General features: G+C 37.9%; 1 protein-coding gene across 2 annotated transcripts in view; it reads right to left on the bottom strand.

Annotated features, from left to right (window-relative positions):
• Positions 1-22,779, bottom strand: part of GABBR2 (gamma-aminobutyric acid type B receptor subunit 2) — a 418,186-nt gene that overhangs the window by 163,441 nt on the left and 231,966 nt on the right. For both annotated transcript variants that reach the window (XM_060774637.2, XM_060774638.2), the window contains exons 9-11: positions 9,595-9,675; positions 5,720-5,870; positions 185-317 (exon numbers count right to left, since the gene is read on the bottom strand). In XM_060774637.2, coding sequence (XP_060630620.2) covers positions 185-317; positions 5,720-5,870; positions 9,595-9,675 — 365 coding nt within the window. The remainder of the gene's footprint in view (positions 1-184; positions 318-5,719; positions 5,871-9,594; positions 9,676-22,779) is intronic.

Here is a 22,779-nt window from a genome sequence, read left to right as displayed (position 1 = left end):
CTTTTGCTAAAACCTCATAACAAGTGCTCCACAGTTCTTCAAATGAAACATACTTCTTAAAACATCAAAAGCCCAAGTGGTTTTGGATAAAACTACAGAAAACTGGAGTACAATACAGGAAATGGCTCCTGTTAATGCAAAACTCAAAGAACTGTTTCTATTAAAATACTTCAGAGTTACTTACAGTACAAAGGGTCTCAAATGTTTTGTCAGAGACAAAAGATCCATCAAGGCCAAAAAGGAATATAGATGCATAGGAGAGCATCCCACCAAGAATAATGAGGTTGTTCATGTAAGGACTGGACATCTTTATTAACCTGTGGAGAGAAGACAGTCACAATAAATAGCAGTTACAACAATAATAAAAAGAGCATCCCCAAATGAGATTGCAGCTCTTTCACAAAACAGAGTCTGAGTAAGGGAGATGTGCTGAAAGGGTCTCAGAGAAGAACGCTAGAAAAGCCATTAGACATGCAGAAACTACCATGTATAAAGTCACATAACACTAGAATATTACAATTAAAGAAGAACTAGCAAGAGCGTGTGACCTCAGAAGACAAAACACCTGGAAGGACAAGAGCAATTAAAAAAAGACTCTTCTTCTCACTGTTCAAAGTAGTAGCCAGGTTAGTCTATTTTAGTTTTAAAAGACATAAAGGAATCCAATAGTAAAGGCTAACAAAGATTTTCTTATTATATGAGTCTCTCCATAAGATCTTTGGAAAGATCCAAAGATGAAAAGGTCTGGTCTCTTTTTGCAAGAAAGCAAAGTTATTTTCATTCAAAAAGGCCATTAATGAAGAAAAGGTTGCAGGAAGTTTTTTTTTTTTTAAAAAAAATGGGATCTATGTTCTGTATTTTTATTTTATTGTTCTATTTTTAAATGATTTTACACTTCTAAAATTTCAGTGGCGTTTTAATATAATTTATTTACTTGTGTTTTAACCTGAAATACAGTTGGTTCGCCATATTCTGTTTCCATAGATTCTACCACCAAAGGCTTGAAAATATTCACCAAAAGGAAATAGAATCTGAAAAGCAAACCTACTATGCCACAGTATATAATGGGACTGGAACATCCACGGATATTGGTATCTGGCGAGGGTCCTGAAATCAGACCCCAACAGATAGCAAAGGCACATTCTATAAACGTTTAAATATAATAAAATATAAGGAACAAACATCAAGAAGAAATTGATAGCATAAACCAGGGGTCCTCAAACTAAGGCCCGGGGGCTGGATACAGCCCAAGGTCAGCAGCCAGGTTACTAACTGGGGTGACTTACAGGGAGTGGTCAACCCCCCTGTTTAAGGAGCTTCCTTGGCTGCTGTTCATTTTCCGATCCCAATTCAAGGTGCAGGTTCTTACCAACAAAGCCCTGAACGGTTTGGGACCCGCCTACCTGCGTGGCCGCATTTCTATATACGAACCCACGCAATCTCTTTGACCATCTGGAAAGGCCCTGCTCTCGCTCCCACCTCCTCCGCAAGCGTGATTGCTGGGGACGAAGGAGAGGGCCTTCTCTATGGTAGCCCCCCGACTCTGGAACTCAATCCCCAAGAATATCAGACAAGCCCCCACACTGGCAGTCTTTACAAGGAGCCTGAAAACGTGGCTGTTCCAGTGTGCCTTCCCTGAATAAAGGAAACAATTCCCTGCAAAATATCCCGAGAAGCACTTTAATTATCCATTGGGCTGCTCTCTACTTTTCATTTAAAACCCTCCTACTAGATACATCCTCTGTTCATGTCCAGCATTTATTTTTAAAGTTTTAACTATTACATCTGGCCCGGCCATAGGTTTTTAAATCCTTGTGTGTTATTGTCCATGTGTGAGTTATCAAATCAAAACATTTATTTCGGTCATTGACCAGCACAGGAAATAGTGTCACATTTCCATACAAACCTGGCATGTTTGGGTGAGTTATATTAACTGTATTGTTTATTTTTCTTATTCTCTGTTTTATTATTATTATTATTATTATTATTATTATTATTATTATTAACATTAATATTAATATTAATATTATTATTATTTACCCAGCCCTCGCTCAAGGTCAACCTAAGTCTGAAATGACTTGAAAGCATACAACAACAACAACAACAATCCTATCTCATCAGCCAAAAGCAGGCCCACACTTCCCATTGAAATACTAATAAGTTTTGCATTTGTTAAAATTGTTCTTCATTTTAATTATTGTATTGTTTTCAAGTGAGTTTTTTTTTGCACTACAAATAAGATATGTGCAGTGTGCATAGGAATTCATTCATGTTTGCTTTTTTTTAAATTATAATCCAGCCTTCCAACAGTTTGAGGGACTGTGAGCTGACCCTCTGTTTAAAAAGTTTGAGGACGCCTGGCATAAACTTTCATGGACACTATCAATGCATCTGATAAAGTGGACCCACAAAATCTAATATTTTATATTTTTTTCCTTTCTACTTTCATAGATATTACTGGTTTCTTTTATATCTTTTTCTACAGGAATAAGAACACAAAGTGAGGGCTGTGTGTGTTTGCACGCACCTTCAAGTCCTGACTACTAATAGCAGCCCCATGGATTTCAAAGGCTTTTCTTAGCCAATGAATACTCAGAGGTGGTTTTTCCAGTTCCTTGCTCTGCAATATAGCCTACAGCACCTGTTATTTGTTGGCAATCTCCCATCCAAGTACTAACCTGGTCTGACCCTGCTTGACTTCCAAGATCAGACAGGATCTGCTGCCTATAGGGTTTTAAGGTTTCAGCTGTCCCTATATGGCCTAGAAGAGGCGGCAGTGCCATTTCAGCACACCGACACTTGTGAACGGTTCTGTAGGGAAACAGCCTAAAACTGAACCATCTCACGCAGGATCAGAGAAGCAGCTTTCTGTGCAAATTGGGGAAATATGCAAATCTGTGTGCTTGCTTTATAAATAAGTTTAGATGAGCATTATTATGGCTAAATGTCTTTGATCTCCTGTACTAAAGCAACTCCTTACATTACACAGTGTTTTAATTAGCTGGGGATTATGCTAATAATACACAGTGGAAAACACTAATTTTGATCTAACAGAATAAAAGGATTTAATAAAACGTTCCAACACAAAGATATTATACAGGAACATCAATTAAATAGAATATTATTTTAAAATATTAGGTATTATCCAACCAAAATTAAGCACCTTTAAGGCACTAGTTTCAATAGGAGGGGTGAAAGTATTTGTCTAATTCTTCTGCTGAAAGTAACATGCATAACCTCACATGTTTCTTTGGTCAAAAGTCCCTCTGAGTTTGGTAAGAATAGATCCCTTTTCTTAAAGAGATACAAAAATCTATAATCTTAGAAGTGATTAAATTTGACTGGATCTTGACAACTGGCTTTATAGGTCATCACTGCATGCTGTTTTTTAGTGCCAATCACAGTAATTTATGGGAAGGAAGCAGGGATGGATAAGGTAAAAGGCAGCCACCAAAAGGAAAGTAGACAAACTTCAACCTTCAGACTAATTTCATGCCCTACTTGGTCTAATTTCAAAAGCATTCTACAAGTATTCAGTCCGGATCTTTGTCATGAATGATCAGGATGGGGAGGAAGAAAGAGAGAAAGGAGCGGTTGGTGATAATGATCTATTCAAGTAACTCTTGCCTAACAGCAAAATAAAAACACAACCCACAAAGCAGTGATACCTTTATTGTGCCAACCAAAATGCACAAAATACATCATGCAAATTTTGTAAGCTTCATTAGCTTCTTCATCAAACAAAATGTTAAAATTCATACAGGAGAGGTAAAGTAACAATTTTAGAGTCATAGTCCTACATTTTGACTCAGATGCTACTTCTGTCACCAGTTAAGGACCCATCAACACTGTCATATAAAATCTAGATTATGTGCCTTGAACTGGGGGGCTTCCAGACAGGGTTTAAACCTGCTTAAGAAATCCACTCCAGGCCCATATCCCATTACAACCCGGCCTTTCAGGAAGGGGTATCTATTAGGCTTGGGTAACCATGGAAAAATTTGGTTCTAAACTCGTTTTGTTTTTAGGGGGCCCTTGCGTTTCGTTTTTTTTAATAATTCCGAAATTTTCCTTTTAAAAATTTCGAAATATACAAAAATTTCGTAAAATTACGAATCTATTCGTTAATGGCGGACACAATTGCCCAATATGCTAAAAAAAACCTCCAAATGGGACAGGGGGAACTTCTGAAGCTTCCCTCTCCCTCTGTTGTTGACTGTTGGTGTGATAAAACAAACAACAACTATAAAACTTGCACCAGACATGCGAAAATAATTATGAAATAATTACGAAATAATTACGAAATAATTTCGAAAGAATTACGAAATAATAATGAAATAAATTGAAAAAATTGTTTCGAATCTAATTTACTCCTTACACTATTCCTGCATGGCTCAATATTGGATTGTAAGCTAATTTAAATACAAATTAATAACGAATTACAAAATTAACGAATGAAACCGCTCAAGCCTAGTATCTATTTAATTTGAGACAAGGCAAGGTTTTCCTGCTTTGCCATGAATTAATCCTCTTTTACCTGAGGCATCGCTTGGATGACTCTGGCAAAAGTCCGTCAGGGCCCACATTTTGGGCCCTGTCTGGAAGGGCCCTGGGTTATACGCGAGTGTAAACTAATATAATCCAGTTCAAAGCTGATAATTTGGATCTTATATGGCAATGTAGATGGGGCCTAAGGTTTATTGTGGTACCCCTTTATTGTGGTAACTTCCTTAATAAAGAAGGGACTGTCCAGGTGATGTCCTGGATAATCACAAATTAATTCACTTCAAACCAGGAAAGCCCTGGTTTGTGGCAAATTAATTAGACCGTGGATTTCTTCCATGCCCTCTTGGAAGGCACGGGATAAACCCACTGTGGTCCAGAGGGCATTCCCAAAGTTTTCCAAACTAAATTAGTCTGGAAAACTGTGGGAATACCCACCCCGTTCCCACACAGCCCCCAAATCCCTTTGAAAAGTAAGGAAAGCTTACCCAGCCTCCAGTAGTCTGTAGCCAGAGCTCTTATGGTGTGTAGAAATGATGCACCAGGAGGGTGGTGGTGGGGAAGGAAAATCACTCTCCCTCCCCGCTCTACTGCTGCATCATTTCTACAGTCTATTGGAGGCCAGATAAGTTTCCCTTACTTTTCAAAGGGGTTTAGGGGCTTTAGGGAAGGGTGGCAGGGCCTCCAGATGTTCTCGGGTATCCAGATGCTCTCGCGGGACTGGCCCACATCTCAGAAAGCATGAGCTTTCTGGAGACGGGGGGTATAGACAGGCCCCCAGGAACATCCATGTTTTTTAAACATGGATGGTTCTGGGATAAATCATTGCCCTAAGACAGAGTGTATCTGCACTGTAGAATAACACTTTGCCTGCTATGAATCAATACTATGGAATCATGACATATGTAATTTGGTGAGGCACCAGAACTGTCTTTGACAAAGAAGGCCAAAGACTTTGCAAAACTACAACTTTCACAATTCCACATCATTGAGACACTACAGTGAAAGTGCTGTCAAACTCCATTAATTCTACAGTGTAGATGAACCCATGCCATCAGTGTACACTCCTTTTTGGTCATGTAAAAGCTAGGGTCAACAAGCAGTAAAACACAAGCAATTGCATTTAAAACCCATTAACAGCCACAAAGTAACTTACAGTACACAGCAGGTGACCCACAATACGTAAAAAGGTTCCCCACAGTGATTTTCAACTTACTTCTGATTTCGGTTTTTGATGTTAAAGAACAAAAAAGCACTAGCCATGATCATTCCCAGGATAGTGATTGCAGAAAGAATGCTGTAGAGAGGAAGAGAGATCTTGCGAAGTTGTGGCTGGACAATGGTTCTGTCCTTTGGCGGTTCTATCCCTAAAGTGCCAGAAAGAAAAAAAGAGTTAATCTTACATAAATGCAGCATTTGTGGCAAAATAAACCAACAAAAGACAAATTTACAACCGCAATACTTTTATACATTTATTTTTCTTGTTAAAGATTTTGTGCTTCGTAAGTATAAGCTATTCCTTACAAGTTTATGAGTACCTCAGTACTTTGAGTACTGCTTAAATCACGGATGGGAAACTATGGTTTGTAGGCAATTTGTTGTCCCATGAGTGTTTCTGGTAGCACTAAGAACCTTCTTCCCAATTTTTTAAGCTCTTGGTTTGGTTCATATGGGTTATTTAAGGTCCAGAAGAATTAAACTGGGAAGGGCACCAGTAATTTTACCATTTGTGTAACCAGATGACAAGCAATACCTGCTGAAATTCCCTCTTCTATACTAAAGGTACAGAAGTCTTATCCAGTTTGCTCTCTGGCAAGCCTAGTCTACATTGATGGGCAATCCAAAATCTTTTTTTTATAAAAAAAATGAGTTCATTAAAGTCATTTGGGTTTTATTATTGTTGTTTATTCATTCAGTCAGTCGCTTCCGACTCTTCGTGACCTCATGGACCAGCCCATGCCAGAGCTCCCTGTCGGCCATCACCACTCCCAGCTCCTTCAGAGTCAATCCAGTCGCTTCAAGGATACCATCCATCCATCTTGCCCATGGTTGGCCCCTCTTCCTTTTTCCTTCCATTTTCCCAAGCATCATTGTCTTCTCTAAGCTTTCCTGTCTTCACATTATGTGGGCAAAGTACTCCATCTTTGCCTCTACTATCCTTCCCTCCAATGAGTAGTTGGGCTTTATTTCCTGAAGTATGGACTGGTTGGATCTTCTTGCGGTCCATGGCACTCTCAGAATTTTCCTCCAACACCACAGTTCAAAAGGTTTTATAATACAGCATAAATTATAGCAATACAGTTTCAGTTGTATGCTATTTATGTACAGGAAGAGCATATCTATGAGTACCTGGGGCTTTTTAACTTGAGATGCCAGTGACTAAACCTGGAAATGTATTCTACATATTTTGAGTAGTGTCAGAACGTGTATACATTTTATTATTTATTCATTCAGAGATGTACAAGTGCCCAGGCTTTTATATATCCCCTTCGGCAAGAGCCACAATTTAAATACTTATTGTATTCATGCAAATAAAACTGCACACTGTATCACCTCATTTATTGAATAATGGCGCCAGATTGTCAAATGCCAGATTTCAATACTAGATATGCAATTCTTGCTTGAATAGACACATCACTTGCTTCCTATAGCTGTGCCGCTGTAGCTGCAGAAGCTGTGGCACTGGACTAGTGTTCATTGTGCCTTTAGCTATTTCCTCAGACATTTGCAAAATAGTGAGGAATGTCTGCAGGGAGAAAATCAGCACTGCTGTTTGGCAGCACTGAGATACAGATGTTTGGGGGGTAATGCATCCTTGCTGGGGGCAGAAGCACACAGTGTGAAAGAGCCCCTGGAGCTCTTTCACATGATGCAATTATAGTGATGTATTCCACTCTAACTGCCATGGCAACATCCCATGGAATCCTGGGGTTTGTAGTTTAATCAAAGGCACTAGAAGAGGATTCTTCATGCCCCTGTCCAAACTGCAAATCCCAGGACACTAAAGGATGGAACCAAGGCAGCTGAAGTGGAAAATAGTGCTATAATTCTGTAATGAGTAAGTGATTTACTAGTTCTGAACAATTTTCTATCCAAGGAAAGAAAAAGTGTATTTCATTCACACACCCCAGCCTCCTCCTATTTACTAGGAGTAGTTTCTATTTCCTAGTCCTTATTCCTGATTTCATACTGTCTTTGGGAAAGTTTTCAGGGGTACCACTAAAAATTAGTGTTGAAAGGAGATGTAAAAATTAGTATTCTTTGGGTTTCTGATTCCTCACTTGGCTGAAATTTCTGAATCAATAACAGACCTGTATAAAAGCAAAAATATGGAAACTAAAGCGTCTTAAACATTCTTGTAGAGAGAAAAAGTGGGATATAAACATAATAATAATAATAATAATAATAATAATAATAATAATAGGTAGGAATCCAATGAGCTTCTCAGTGAATACACTTAGGTTTGTATTACAGTATACCATTAGGACCCAGTACCAAGAAGTAATACATCACAAGCAAATAACTGTGTGCCATGTACTTGTTATCGACTTAATGAATGATGGGAATTAATTTCTAAGAAAGTACACTTCCTGACAGCCATAATAGAATTTGGATTACACATGGAAGTGGTTCTCTTGCCAGATCTGCGGGTTGCCTACATCTACAAGATCTGTTACTAAGACCCCTGCATTCAATCAGATAGGGACACAGAAATCACTCCCTGCAAAGTGGGTCTGTTCCCATGACCCAATTTGTGACAAAGATCTAATTTTTGTGGTGCATTAAACAACATGTCCCTTAAAGTGCAACCAGCCTTAAGCCATAAATAAGGAGATGAGGACGGTAAGGAGTCCAGGAGATGTCCAGGAGATCCAGGAGATCCAGGAGTAAGGAGTCCAGGAGATGTCCAGGAGATCTCCACATACCCTAGCATTGTAGGAAGCTGGGTTTTATGTAGCTACAGTGGACTGAAGTGAGGCCTGCAAGCCATCCTGAGATCTCACATTCCCAATCAGATAATCTTCCTACGCTTTTTTCAGAGCCTGCAAAAATGCATAGACTCCTGGGAATAGAGTATTTAACACACCTGGGAAAATCGTACCCTGCTGTTGCTTGCTTCCATTGCAGAAATGCACATGGGCTCCATAGTGAGTTGAGGGATTGTTTCTTGATGGCAGGAAGTTTACATAATAGTTGACATCTCAGAGTTTTGAGCAAATACTAGTGGAATGGGGAGGAAAGGCTTGGAAGAAAATTAAGATTTTAAAATAATTTAGTACTCTACGAACATAAAACTTGGAGAGTCTCTAGAAAAATCCTACTTCCTGTCCAACGGACATGGAAGACCTTATCTGTTAAACTCACAAGATTACCTGTGCTTTCAGATCAGGAGCTGATGCTAGTCAATGTGATCAGACTCTGCTGTGGACCTCAGGGAAAGACCAGAAATGGTTGCAGGGGGAAGAAGATGACAAGGGGGAGGAGAAGAAAGAGGAAGCCTTTCCAGTGCTTGTGGGAGACGATCTCCCTCCCAAAGGGCAATTTCTGCAAATGGGGAAGACTCGACAATACATTGATCTCCCTACACTATCCTTTAAAACCCTCCTGCTTAGATACATCCTACCTCTGTTCACGTCCTGTGTTTATTTTAAAATCTTAATCTATTACATCTGGCCCAGCCATAGGTTTTTTGTGTTATTGCCTATATGTGAGTTACATTAATTCTATTGTTTTATTTGCTTACTGCTTTGTTTTTAATTGATGTGTTGTTGGGCTTGGCCTCATGTAAGCTGCCCCGAGTCCCCTTGGAGAGATGGTGGCAGGGTGTAAATAAAGTATTATTATTATTATTATTATTATTATTATTATTATTCTTTCTGTCCATTTTTCACCTGGTATTGTATTACTCAGAAAATATTGGGTGGGTGGAACTTTGGTTGAGAATCTAAACCATAGTCAATGGATTATTTCAGTGATCTTTCTCTAGTAGCAGTACCAAAACATTTCTACACGTTGCATTGCATGCAAACTAAAAATTACACAGAAATCTGTAATACCATTCATGTGCTTTCTTTTATATTCTTGTCTTACCCTGGAATTTGATGGAGTTGTTGATGATTTCCAGTGAATCAAGGATGGCATTATATTCTCCCACCTTCACTTCTTTTTTGTCTGCAGTGAAACAAACAAATGGGATTGTTTATGTCTGTCCAATAATTCCTTATTTAGAAAAGCTGCTATACTTATTTACCTGACTCTCCTATTGTTGCCATTCTTACAAACACTTTCACAGTTAAGGTAACATATGAAATGACTCAGACAAATTAAATGGAATTTGAGTTTAACTAGATCGCAAACCACTATATTGCACAGTTGCTACGGAACACAATATTTAGGAGTCCCATTCATCTAAGATTACTGCCATAATTCAAGACCCTCATATAGCAAGAATGGCGGGTTTTTGGCATGGGGAAGTCAGATTTCTGTTCTATCATAAAATAGACTACAAGACTCAAACAAGGCGCACAAGATCCAATTTCTTTAGATGATTCGTTCTTTATTTTTTCTCTCTCTGGGGCATAAGCAACCCCCTCTCCACCTTTCCACCTGAATACAAAGGCGAAATCCAGGAATTTTTTTTGCATAAACCATCTTTCAGCAGGAAATGTGTGCTTTCCCACAAAGGCAGGGATAAACACAAATGAACCCCAGAAATCGCTTTTCCATACAACGAGATGCATTACTTTAGATTTGCTTAACCTCTTGATTCCCAGTTTTTAATATCTTAGAATCTCAAGGGGTAGTTTTTTGAGGTAGGAGTATTGAATTGCCTTTCCCATTGTGAATTCATTATATATACTCATGTATACATTGATCCTATGTATAAATCAAGGGTGGATTTGGGAGCCAAAATTGTGGATTTCAGTAAGACCAGTGGATAAACTGAGTGTCACTCCATGTAGTGTGGACAGCACCAATGCTATCTTAGGGGGCCATTTCTCCACCCAGGCATTCAAAAAGGCCAAAAGCGGTGCAATGGTGGTGAGAGTAGTGAGGGTAGGTGCTTTTTTTGGGTTCCTCCAGGAAGCCTTTTACCACCCTACTCAGAAAAGGATGTGGTTCACTTTTTTTATAAGTTAAGGTATGGTGACCCATGAATAAGTCAATCAATTTTGGGGGGTTTAATTTTTTTCTAAAACGTAGAGAGTCGTACATGAGAAAACAGAGTATATATGATTCTCAATACTTAGGACTTCTAAGAAACTATCTGATTTTGAGAGTGGCCCTGTTTCATGATGATCCTGTCCTACTATTAGGGTGCTGGGGGATGGGATGAGATAGTAGTGCCACACTGTTGCTCCAGGGAATAGTTGCTTCAACTGGAATTGTTTTGCATTTAATATCAGAATATATCTATTTGCAATGTTGTGAATTCTAACCGGGACTTAAGCAATGTTATTGGCAACTTCAACCACTCTGCATACACACATACACATGAAATAACCTATTATCAACACCACAAATGGGGAAATTATGCAAGATAAAAATGGATAAGACAGCACTTCCTGTCTGTCAGAGAACTGATAACCAGAACTAAAAGATACCAGTGAGACTTCTGCGGCCTGAAGACTGATTAATGCTATGAAGTTTTTTTCAGGCATATCAAGACTAAATAAATATTCCTTTCATTGTGCCAGTACCTCGATAAAAATGTCAAATCTGTCAATTATGATACAGGAAGGAAAGGGGCAATTCCTATTGTGGCAGAAAACATATTCTCTTTGGTAATAACTGAGGATGGGGTGACTTGCAAATTTATACTGGAGCCTCATACTGTAATCACATTAATTTGTGTGTTGAAAATAAGCACGATAAAGAAAGCCAATTTGAAAAGCATTTCTTCATTCTAATAGCATTACCACAATCTGCTCCAAATTAAGCACTTGTGAGTATCAGTTATTTCAATGTAAGAAATTAGAGCCAAATGTTTCTGTCAGAAAGACTGTAAAATATGACAGACTGTGTCCCTTCTAATTTTGAAAGCCGTCTTGTTGAAAGTGAAGCTCTTCCTAGGGTCAGCCCTACTATTAGGTGGTAAGAGACAACTACATTGGGTAGTAGATGTTGGTGGCATGATAGTCCAACACTTAGTTTTTTATGTTTGTATTTTTACTGGCAGGAGGTGTGGAGAGGTACTGTTGAGGTTTGGTGACAAATATGTAAAAAATAATCAACTAGATTTATTGATTGGTCAACTGATTTAAATATTTATATCCAACCCAATATCATGTTCTTTGGCAGCAGCAGCAGCAAAAAAAAAAACCAAAACAAAAAAACTAGGCCAACATAAAACAGTAAGACATAAACTAGAAGCAACTAAGATTCAAATCAAGACAGCTAAAAGAGCTTAGGAAAATGAAAAAACAAAAAAAATGCAGATTTGGTTGAACTCTATCAGGATTCATGTTATTACTTGGTGCCAGAATGCTAGTACCAGGTCTGTCACAAACTGTGGCATTACACAATCTGGATGTTACACAGGGAAGAGTCTCTCTCCCATCCTCCCACAGTGTATTTTCCCTACTTCTAGGACACAGAGGTGGAACCCTCAGAAGACCTCAGTCCTTGGTCAGACATACATAGAGAGTGGCACTCCCAAGTATTGATGACTCAACCTCCTCAGGGTTTTGATCTTATCACTTGCACCTTGAATTCAGATCTGGATCATATTGGTAGCCAGTAAATTTCTTAAAAACTAGTTGCATGTAGTTTTTGTGCAATTATCCAATGATATGTTGTCGAAGGCTTTCATGGTTGGAATCACTGGGTTGTGGTAGGTTGTGGTAGGTTTTTCAGGCTGTATGTTTGTTTCCAACAAACCTCATTAACTCTGGGGATGCCTGCCATAGGTGCAGGCGAAACGTCAGGAGAGAATACTTCTAGAACATGACCATACAGCCCGAAAAACCTACAGCAATCACCTACAGCAATCCAATGATACATTTAATAGCTACATTTTGTGTTAATTGCAGCTTCCAAGTTATCTGCAGGGGTAGCCCACTGTGGTAGTCTAATCAGAAAATGAACAATATATAGTTTGTCCCTGTCTATGAATGGTGGTACCTGACAGACCAGTCAAAGCTGGCCTTAAGCTGTGTGAACAATCTGGAATATTCCTGTTTCTTTAGTGGTGTTGAACCCTATTCAGGTCAGATACCTCATTTAATTTCCATACCTGAAAATCAAGAATTGAAGATTCAGCTTCAGTTTATTGGCCCTCACACAGTTATTACAGTATTGAGGTATGAGTCCAACCTTAACTGATTCTGACAACAAGAACAAGTAGAGTTGGGTAGCCTAAGTGTGTTGATGGCACCCACCCCAAACCTTCTAATGATCTCACCTAGTGCCATCATATAGTTATTGTAGAGTGGAAACTTGTAGAATGCTAGAGCACTGTTTCTCAACCTGGGGGTCAGGCCCCCTGGGGGGTTGCAAGGGGGTGTCAGAGGGGTCACCACAGACCACCAGAAAAAGTCAGTATTTTCTGTTGGTCATGGGACTTCTGTATGGGAAGTCTGGCCCAATTCTATCATTGGCGGGGTTCAGAATGCTCTTTGATTGTAGGTGAACTATAAATCCCAGCAACTATAACTCCCAAATGTCAATTTCTATTTTCCCCAAACTTCACCCATGTTTACATTTGGGCATAATAGGTATTCTGCCAAGTTAGGTCCAGATTCATCATTGTTTGAATCCTCAGTGCTCTCTGGATGTAGGTGAACTACAACTCCAAAAATCAAAGTCAATGACCACCAAACCCTTCCAGTATTTTTAATTGGTTATGGGAGTTCTGTATGCCAAGTTTGGTTCAATTCCATTGTTGGTAGAGCCCAGAATGCTCTTTGATTGTAGGTGAACTATAACTCCCAATGACTACAACTCCCAAATGACAAAATCAATCCACTCCCAGCCTCACCAGTATTCACATTTGGGCATAGTGAATATTTGTGCTACATTTGATCCAGTGAATGAAAATGCATCCTGCATATCAGATATTAACATTATGATTCCTAACAGTAGCCAAATTACAGTTATGAAGTAGCAACAAAAATAATTTTATGGTTGGGGGTCACTACAACATGAGGAACTGTATTAAGAGATCGCAGCATTAGGAAGGTTGAGAAAAACTGTGCTAGAGCATAATAAACATGACACTGAACAGGATTCCCCTAATTCCATCTCTGGAATGTTTCTGTAGATAGGAGTAAAACCATTGTAGAACAGTGTTTCCTATTCCCAATCCACAGAGTTTGTCCAGTAAGATAACATGATTAATCAAAACCGACTGCGAGATCTAAGAAGACCTCCCCTGTTTTTTAACAAGGATTAGGTTGCTATCTGAGCTTTGCTTTAATAGATAAGATTATATTGAACCTTGGGTGGGCAGTAAACCAGTGTTATGAATGTGTAAGTGGGCAATAAAATGGCAAATGTGGTTCAGTGTAAGTAATGAAAAGTGTTGCAAATTGAAACAAATAAATAAGTAAACTCTAATGTAACAAATACATTGATGAATCTCAGTTGCTAGTGACTGACTCAGAAAATGAACTTGAAATTGTTATGGATAATTCAGTGATAACTGTTGCTCTTGTAATATTTGCAGAAATTCGAGGCATTAATGTAGAGGTCCCCAAACTAAGATCCGGTGGCCGGATACAGCCCTCCAAGGTAATTTACATGGCCCTTGTTCAGGGTCAACCTAAGTTTGAAACAACTTGAAAGCACACAACAACAACAACAACAACAGCAATCCTATCTCATCGGCCAAAAGCAGGCCCACACTTTCCATTGAAATACCAATAAGTTTAAATGTGTTAAAAATTTCCTTCATTTTAATTATTCTATTGTTTTAAAGTGTTTTTTGCACTACAAAGATATGTGCAGTGTGCATAGGAATTCAGTCATTTGTTGTTTTTTTCAAATTATAATCCAGCCCTCCAACAGTTTGAGGGACTGAGACCTGGCCCTCTATTTAAAAAGTTTGAGGACCTCTTCATTAATGGAAGAAAAATGCTTCTTGAAATCTAAGTATATAATGGTATACTAGCTGAAAGTTAACTGTTGCAACATGCTGTAGAGCAGCTACATTTCCCCTCAGCAGTACCGATGTCAACAGTTAACACATTTCATTGTTTTTCTATCTACCTCTGTAAGATTGGGGTTTGGACAGGTGAGAGATAGTAGAGAAGAATGATTGAAACTTTACTTCATGACTCCATGATAAAGTTGCCAGATATCTCTTCTGAGCTTAAGAAAATGCTGCACCACCCCCAGAACTTCTCACTCCTGAGAGGTGGCGTGAGCATTAACCATATGTACATCTGTGTATCTTTAGTCTTTCAGCCTAGGAAGACTAGTTCTAGAATTAGCTGCCAGACAAGTTCAACAATCCTGAGAAAGAGGTACTTTAGTAAACAGCTCCATCACAGTGGCAGAAAGGATTTTTCCTCGCCTTCTTTTGGCTGCTGCAACCATTCTCTATTTCAAAGTAATGCCGAGTTATGACCCTTGTTTTCATGGCTAAACTGCTGTGTATTTCATAACCGGACTCCCAAGAAACGAGGTCGATATACTTAGATCCAAACTGCTTGGTCATAAAGTAATATACTAGCAAGAAACAACTACTCTTCTGGATTTATTCTGGAACATAAATGTACAGCCTACAATTCAAAAGCTCTTTAAAAACAGCACTGATCTATCTTACACAGTCAGGTAAAGCAATGTGTTCAGGTTTTTTTATGCCATCCAATACAATTCTGCCCTAAGTAAAATCTACTAAACAAGGGTATGGAATTACCCAGAATGCAATTCATACCATCGATGGGAGAACAAAAGCCCATTTTCAGCTACTTGACCGTTTGATCAGTGGCATAAATTAGCATTAAGTAAATAAATAAATAAATGTGTGCGGTAAATATGAATTAAAACAATCCTATAAATAAAAATTGGAAAACATGCTGGAGACATGAAATTATAGACTTTTCTTAATCAGATCACATCTCTGTTGTCTTTCCACAATTCCGTAACTCTACATGATAGAGCTCTTTCATCTGTAAATAAAATTAGCCATTCCCCACCCCCTCCAACTGCAACTTAGCTATTGTTGATTTCCCACTGGCATCAAAGATTAAATAAGTGCAGATGACGGATTTAGAAGAGAAGATTCTTGTGATCAAAAGGATTAGTTATGAGAGGGTGTTTGATGGATGAGCAGCAGCAGGCAGAAGCATTCCACTGCAGAACTATTTCTGTCTCTAGCCAACTGGATTAAAGAATTTACAATATGTAAAAATCAGGAACAAAGTGGCTTCTTTCCAACTCTTCTGTTAACAGGCAGGAGGGGAAAGTGCATGCATCAGATCCTATGATCCCACAAATAAATGTCCCACAATGAATATTCCACCTCCAGGAGGACTGCATAACCCTTTGACCTAAATCCAATTGTTAATCCCATCTAGAGTAGACCAACATGATTCTACTACTAAATAGCAAAGGTCCATGTGGATGAAAAAGTTGATGACCCTTGTTTTAGACTTTTGGCCTGGATCCAGAAATGCTTGGGAGTACGCCTCTAATAAAACAACCACTATTGAGTAGAGTATGTCCCATTTAATCCCACTGCATTACATAAAGCTGTATATTTTTCCATACTGCCTATGCAACACATACAAAAGAGATAACCCAATAAAAATGGAACATCTCTCTCTATCTCATTCAACTTGGAAGCTTCTTTCATTTCTAGAAGCAACTAAAATTACAATTTGCTAGGAATTCCCAAGCTTGCTCAGATTGTCTCAGGCCGGATAAAGTTATCCCTCATGTAAAGTTATTAAAATTGGCTTTACTTTTCATGAGTCACTCTACAAAAAGCATATTGTATGACAAGTAGTATCATTTGGGTGGAAGCTGTAGTTCACTGGCAGAAAATATTCTCTGAATGAAGGAAAAAACTGATCACGATCACTTTTTGGCATTTCCAGATATGCAATGTGGCCATTCTACAACTCACATAACTCTTGTTAGATATAACCAGTGCTGGCTAGGTATAGTAGGGGTTATAGTACAGTGGACTTAGAGGGCAGACAATTGGGAAATAGTGGCTTAAATACTAGATAGCCCAGTGATTTAAACTAACATTCCTATATCCCCTAAAGCTCAAATAGTATTTCTACAATGAATTTGATTTTCCCCCTTAAAATAGGAGCAATGGGTTTTTTAGTTGTGGCTTCATTGAATGTTATGAGGCCATCACTTCTTTTGCTTTTAACACCCACAATGGGAATGGATATAAACATAATTCTCAATGTGGAACTCACTAATCACCCAAATAAAAACATTGAAGTACAACATTCCCGGTATTACATGTGTAGCACAGAGAAGATTGTGTGAGTGTGTGTGTGTTTAATAATTCAGCAAATGCTTACTGTTTGGAGAACTCTGCACCCAACAGTAAAGCTAATTGCCTAAAGCCACAAAGATTTAATTTTGATCATCATCCTATCCTGTCAGAAAATGCTAGGATGCTAGCTTGCAAGTGTGATATATTATATAATGTAAGGAAAGGATTCCTTGCCAAGCTGATTAAAACTTGAGAAGTAGAATTTGGTTCATTTGTTCATTTCTTGCTTTGATGGAAGCTCACAACTAGCAGGATATTCTTAAGAATGAATAGACTGTCTGCGTGTCCTATTTTAGAGATGGCCATTCCCTCTTTGAAGGACAACATTGTATGTGAAACTGTCCTGCATCTGGGAGTGAGCAGATCACAGATACTATGGAATACTTAAAGGACAGCTAAATTGGCCCTAGAGCAAATCAAGCACAAACTTTCCCTAGAAGCAAGATGGCTAAATGGAGGCTATTGTAGTTTAGCAATATCATGAGAAGGCATGATTCACTAGAAAAGATAACAATGCTTGGTAAGGGAGAAAGTTGTAGGAAAAGAAGTAGACCACATTCCAGATGGAGGATTCCATAAAGAAACCTCAGCCCTGAAGACACATATACCCACAATCTTTTAGGGGTGGAGTCACTAGGAAACTAAATATAAGTTTGAGAGTAGGTCTCTTTTAAGCCATTAGTAGATGGCAGTCCGTTGCTAACACAGCTCTATAAAGCCAAAATAAATGAGTACATTGGGAGCTATCCATGGTCCTGATTGCTGCTCACAACAGCCTATACAAATTAAGACAACAGTGGTTTGCCATTCAATACATCATTTGTAATGTATAAATCTAATCTGAAAACTCTTCTTTGTAATGTGTCAAATTGTTTATAGCATATTAACATTGTTTATATTGTCTTAAGTTATTTAAACTTGCTACATTTATCTAATGTTTCGTGCCACTCTGAGATTCCATGATAAGAACCACTGCTATATATGCATTTTTCTCCTGAAGTCTTTGCAAACCATATATATCCATTAATCTTATAAAAGCATTTTCCCTGAAATATTTGTTGATCTCTCCTACAGATGTATAGGCATTTTCCCCTGCAAGTTTTTGCACTTCCTATTTAGCTATATATTATCTGTATCATCTACCTATCTACATTAATTTTATATATGTATATTCCCCTCATATGTTTGTAGGTCTAGAGATTTTTATGTACCTATATATCTGTATCTATATGTATACATTATTTTTATATATGAATTTCCCCTCGCATGTTTGCAAGTCTCTGCAAATCCTATATATATATATATATATATATATATATATAATATGATAATCATGATCATCATTTAATAACTTATTAATCGCCCTCCATCCGAGAATGCTCCAGGCGATTTACAGCTAAATTACAAAAGATAAAATACATATATACAAAAATTAAAAATCAACAGAGATCGAATGCTCTAGTAAAAAGCCAGGTCTTAAGTGCAAGAGTAAAAGGCCCTATATATATATAGGTACGAGAGAGAGAGAGAGAGAGAGAGAGAAGGATATTACAGATATATAGGTACTTTATATATATGTGTGTGTGTGTGTATGTATATATATATGGTACCTATATATCTGTAATATGCTTGTGTGTGTCTACATATATTCATATATATAAAATAATTTTACATATGAATTTTCCCCTCACATGTTCACAAGTCTTTGCATATCCTATATTTATTTATTTATTATGATATTTCTATCATAGATATATATGAATATAGAAATATAGAGCTTGCAAATATTACAGGGGGAAATGCACACACAAATATATATATAGACATGTCTAGATAGATATGAATATAGACATATATATAGACACAGACACACACACATAATATTTATATATAATATTTATATAGCACTATATCTCCCTGAGGGGACTAAGGGCAGTTTCCAACAGGCAAAACATTCAATTACCAACACAAATACATACAGAATACACATTATAAAACATAAACATAATACTATTAAAACAGTCATATACATTTAAAAGCCAGCTTCAAAACTATTCAATCGGGCAAAATTTGAACTACCAGTGGCCAGAATTTCAGAGTGGGCCAAGACAACTATGAGAGGGCTGGGCCAGGGCTAGTACAATGAAGTAACACATAGATTCAGTAGAAGCAAGAGAGCAGCAGAAATGACTCAGGTTCTAGCATGCATTCTTTTAACGAAAAATGGCATGTGGTATTAGGTGAGTGTGTTTAAGAACCATAAATCTTAATTTTTCAGGAATATTGGGGGGGGGGATGATTGTAGGAGTTAGCCTGCAATCTTATGGGTATGTGATGTTTTGACTTAGTTATGGTTTATGTGTTACCAAAGGGATTTTTTTTAGCACTTTCGAGATTAGCTAAGAAAAAGCAGAAGCATTTGTAAACTGAATCTGTTTCATAAGGTCCATGGAGTGAAGTGCCTATGAACAGACACTTATTACCATGAGTGAACAGGTATACATATCAAATCTTGTGGATATGGTGCTGAAGTGACAACTTCAGTTTTAACAGTGGTTGTTGTTGAAGGACCAATTTAAGAAGAAAGATATTGCCCAAAGTCAATGAATGATGGAAGGCTGGCTGGGAATAAAGGAGTTATAATTGAATTTCTTTTTTTTCTTTCCAGTATTTTGCTATTAGCAATTTAGCTGCTATTGTCAAATTAGAAACCAATTCTTTCTCCTCTTGTGATGGAATTGTATTGTCATGTATAAGTAATAAAGCTAATTTTGGTGTAGTCTTAATCTCTATTTTTATTATTGCTCTTATTTCTTTGAATATACTTTCCCAAAAATTTTGTATTATTTTACATGACCACCACATATGAAGGTACGTCCCTATTTCCTGACAACCTCTCCAACACTGATTTGAGTATTTTTTATCAATCTGATTTAATCTAATGGGAGTTAGATACCACCTCCATAAAGGAGTTATAATAAAATGGGCAAGATCTCCCTCATGAGGCTGGGATGCTAAGCCATGTTCTATAATATGTCTGGTAATCCAAGAAATCATTGTCTCTGCTCATGGTCAATGGACGAGTTTATGGATATATCCCAGTTCTGTTGTTTCTTGTTCCTATCCCTTTTTGAAGTTTGTTTAGTTTTGTTTGTTGCTGTTGAAGGACTGCTGTTCTGGAAGTTCAAGATGGAATGTCCAGGAAGATGGAAGTGCAATTGATATGTGGGTATGCTCCCATTATAATGTCTGATTTATGTCCATTTGTCCTTAGGGCTCAGAGACAGATCTGTTTGACCAAGGTAGACTGCAGAAGGATGCTGTTGACAGAAGATGGCATATATTAGAGGATGACTAAGTGAAAGTACCTCTAATATTGTGGGTGATGTGATTAGATTCAGTAATGACATTGTCCAAATAGATATGTGGGCAGAGTTGGCATCTGGACTTGCGACAAGGTCTTGTACCTATTTCTTAATTCATGTTGTGTGGCCCTTCTGTAGGTAAATAACTGATTGAAATTGGGAGACTGTATGTAGACAAGTAAAGGCCTGCCAGTTTGGGGGCTTAGCTGAAGTGAATCCTTGTGTATACTCTCATACATTTAAATGAGCAATACCAGACTTGATTTGTACCTAAAAGCATTCCAGACTTAGGCAACCCTAACACAACCCTATCAGAGTTTTCTTGGAGATATTTCTTTGGAGAGAGGATGCCTTTGTCATTATCTGAGGCTGAAAGTGTGTGACTTGCCTAAGATGACCTAGTGGGTTTCCATGGTTGAGCAGGGATTCAGACCCTGGTCCAAGGCCAAAACCACACCATGCCGCATCCATTAATGAAAAAAAGCCAGATAAAATATTTCTTATACCCGACATAGGAAACAATCTACTAAATTTCCATTCTGTGTTAATCCAGCAGTATTGTTTTCCACTTAGTTATATTTCCAGGTTAGGTGAAATCCAATTAAATAAAAATCAAAGCTAACACAGTTTTGATTAGCTAGGGAATACATTTTAGATAACTGCCATGTGTCATCTCACTCTGGACAGCTGTTCAGTGCACATTTTATTTCAAGGCACAGAACTTGAAGAACAGGGATCAAGGACTTTAAAGCTGTTCATTAACAAAACTGAAACAGCAGACTGATCAGATACACAAATCACTGCCTTCCCCACTTTGGTAAAATGTACAGAATTTTCATTTTAGCTATACATTTAAATTAGCATGTGCAATTTTCATGCAAAATTGTGTTTCTCTTTTACTATTTATTTGGATGGTACATCAAATAGACTTCAAGAATAAGAAAAAGAGAGGAAGAGAACATTCTTGAACTTCTGGTTACAAACTTGGCTTCCCTGGTTGCTGTGCCAGACTGTGTATTTTGGTGTTTTCTGAACTCCATATTGTTTTAGATATTCTGTTTTAATTTATATTGCAAGACATCTTGAGTCCCATTTGAGATAAAAGTGGGATATAGATTGAAAAAAATAAACATCATTTTAAAGAACAGAAATAGGAAAGTGCAACATACATATTATATACTCCTGTTTTTGTAAAAGCAAGGTTGAACTTACCAAAGAGAAAAATGTCTTGGGCATCAGTTTTCTAAAGCAATCCTCCTTCCTATAAGCTCTATATATGTATATTAGCCATCCCCTGCCACGTGTTGCTGTGGCCCACATGGGGGTTCTGTGTGGGAGGTTTGGCACAATTCTATTGTTGGTGGGGTTCAGAATGCTCTGTGATTGTAGATGAACTATAAATCCCAGCAACTACAACTCCCAAATGTCAAGATTCTATTTTCCCCAAACTCCACCAGTGTTCACATTTGGGCATATTGAGTATTCTTGTAGAGTTTGGTCCTGATCCATCATTGTTTAAGTCCACAGTGATCTCTGGATGTAGGTGAACTACAACTCCAAAACCAAAGGACACTGCCCACCAAACCCTTCCAGTATTTTCTGTTGGTCATTGGAGAACTGTGTGCCAAGTTTGGTTCAATTCCATTGTTGGTGGGGTTCAGATTGTAGGTGAACTATAAATCCCAGCAACTACAACTCCCAAATGACAAAATCAATTTTTTTAAGTGAAGGACATACATTGGGTTGTTAAGTGTCTTGTGTCCAAATTTGGTGTCAATTCATCCAGTGGTTTTTTGAGTTCTGTTAATCCCACAAACGAACATTACATTTTTATTTATATAGATTGTTTAAAGTAACCAATCATCAGTTGAGGGCTTGTAATATAGAGATATAATCATAATTCTTCATTTCAAAGGCAAGCATTTCTAAAGCCGACAGTGTTAAAAAAGGCTTAGCTTTGGATGATCAGGCTCCACAGATATATGCACATCACTGCTCCTCAAACACTAGAGTTGTTTTTTTAGGTTCTCTTCTAAAACTCTATACTCCTGTATTATTTATTGTATGTAAAATGCGAGCAAGACAAATGATGGTGTTCAAACTGTGTACACAAAGAGGCTCTTTATAATCTAACTCAAATCATAGACTTTATTAGACTTGTAAAGAGATATGATCCCATGAGCCTCATCAGATTCACCCCCTTTATAGCCTGCAAAAAAGAGCCTACCTCTATGAAGTAGTGTTTAATGACCATTTCAACATACTCTTGGGTACTCCAGCATAGTATGGGTTCTCACTGATTAAAACTGGTAAGCTGGTTTTAAAACCCTGGGCACTCATTAAAACAAATGACTGGGCAGGCTTCCCAAAGGCCTGACTCACTTCCGAATCGTGTTGACCCACTTTACGGTGATTATTTTTCTAAGCACCATTTGCAGCTGTTGATTT

This window comes from Anolis sagrei, chromosome 4, assembly GCF_037176765.1.
Source record: "Anolis sagrei isolate rAnoSag1 chromosome 4, rAnoSag1.mat, whole genome shotgun sequence".
NCBI classification, from domain to species: domain Eukaryota; kingdom Metazoa; phylum Chordata; class Lepidosauria; order Squamata; family Dactyloidae; genus Anolis; species Anolis sagrei.
This window is presented reverse-complemented; position numbering and strand designations above follow the sequence as displayed.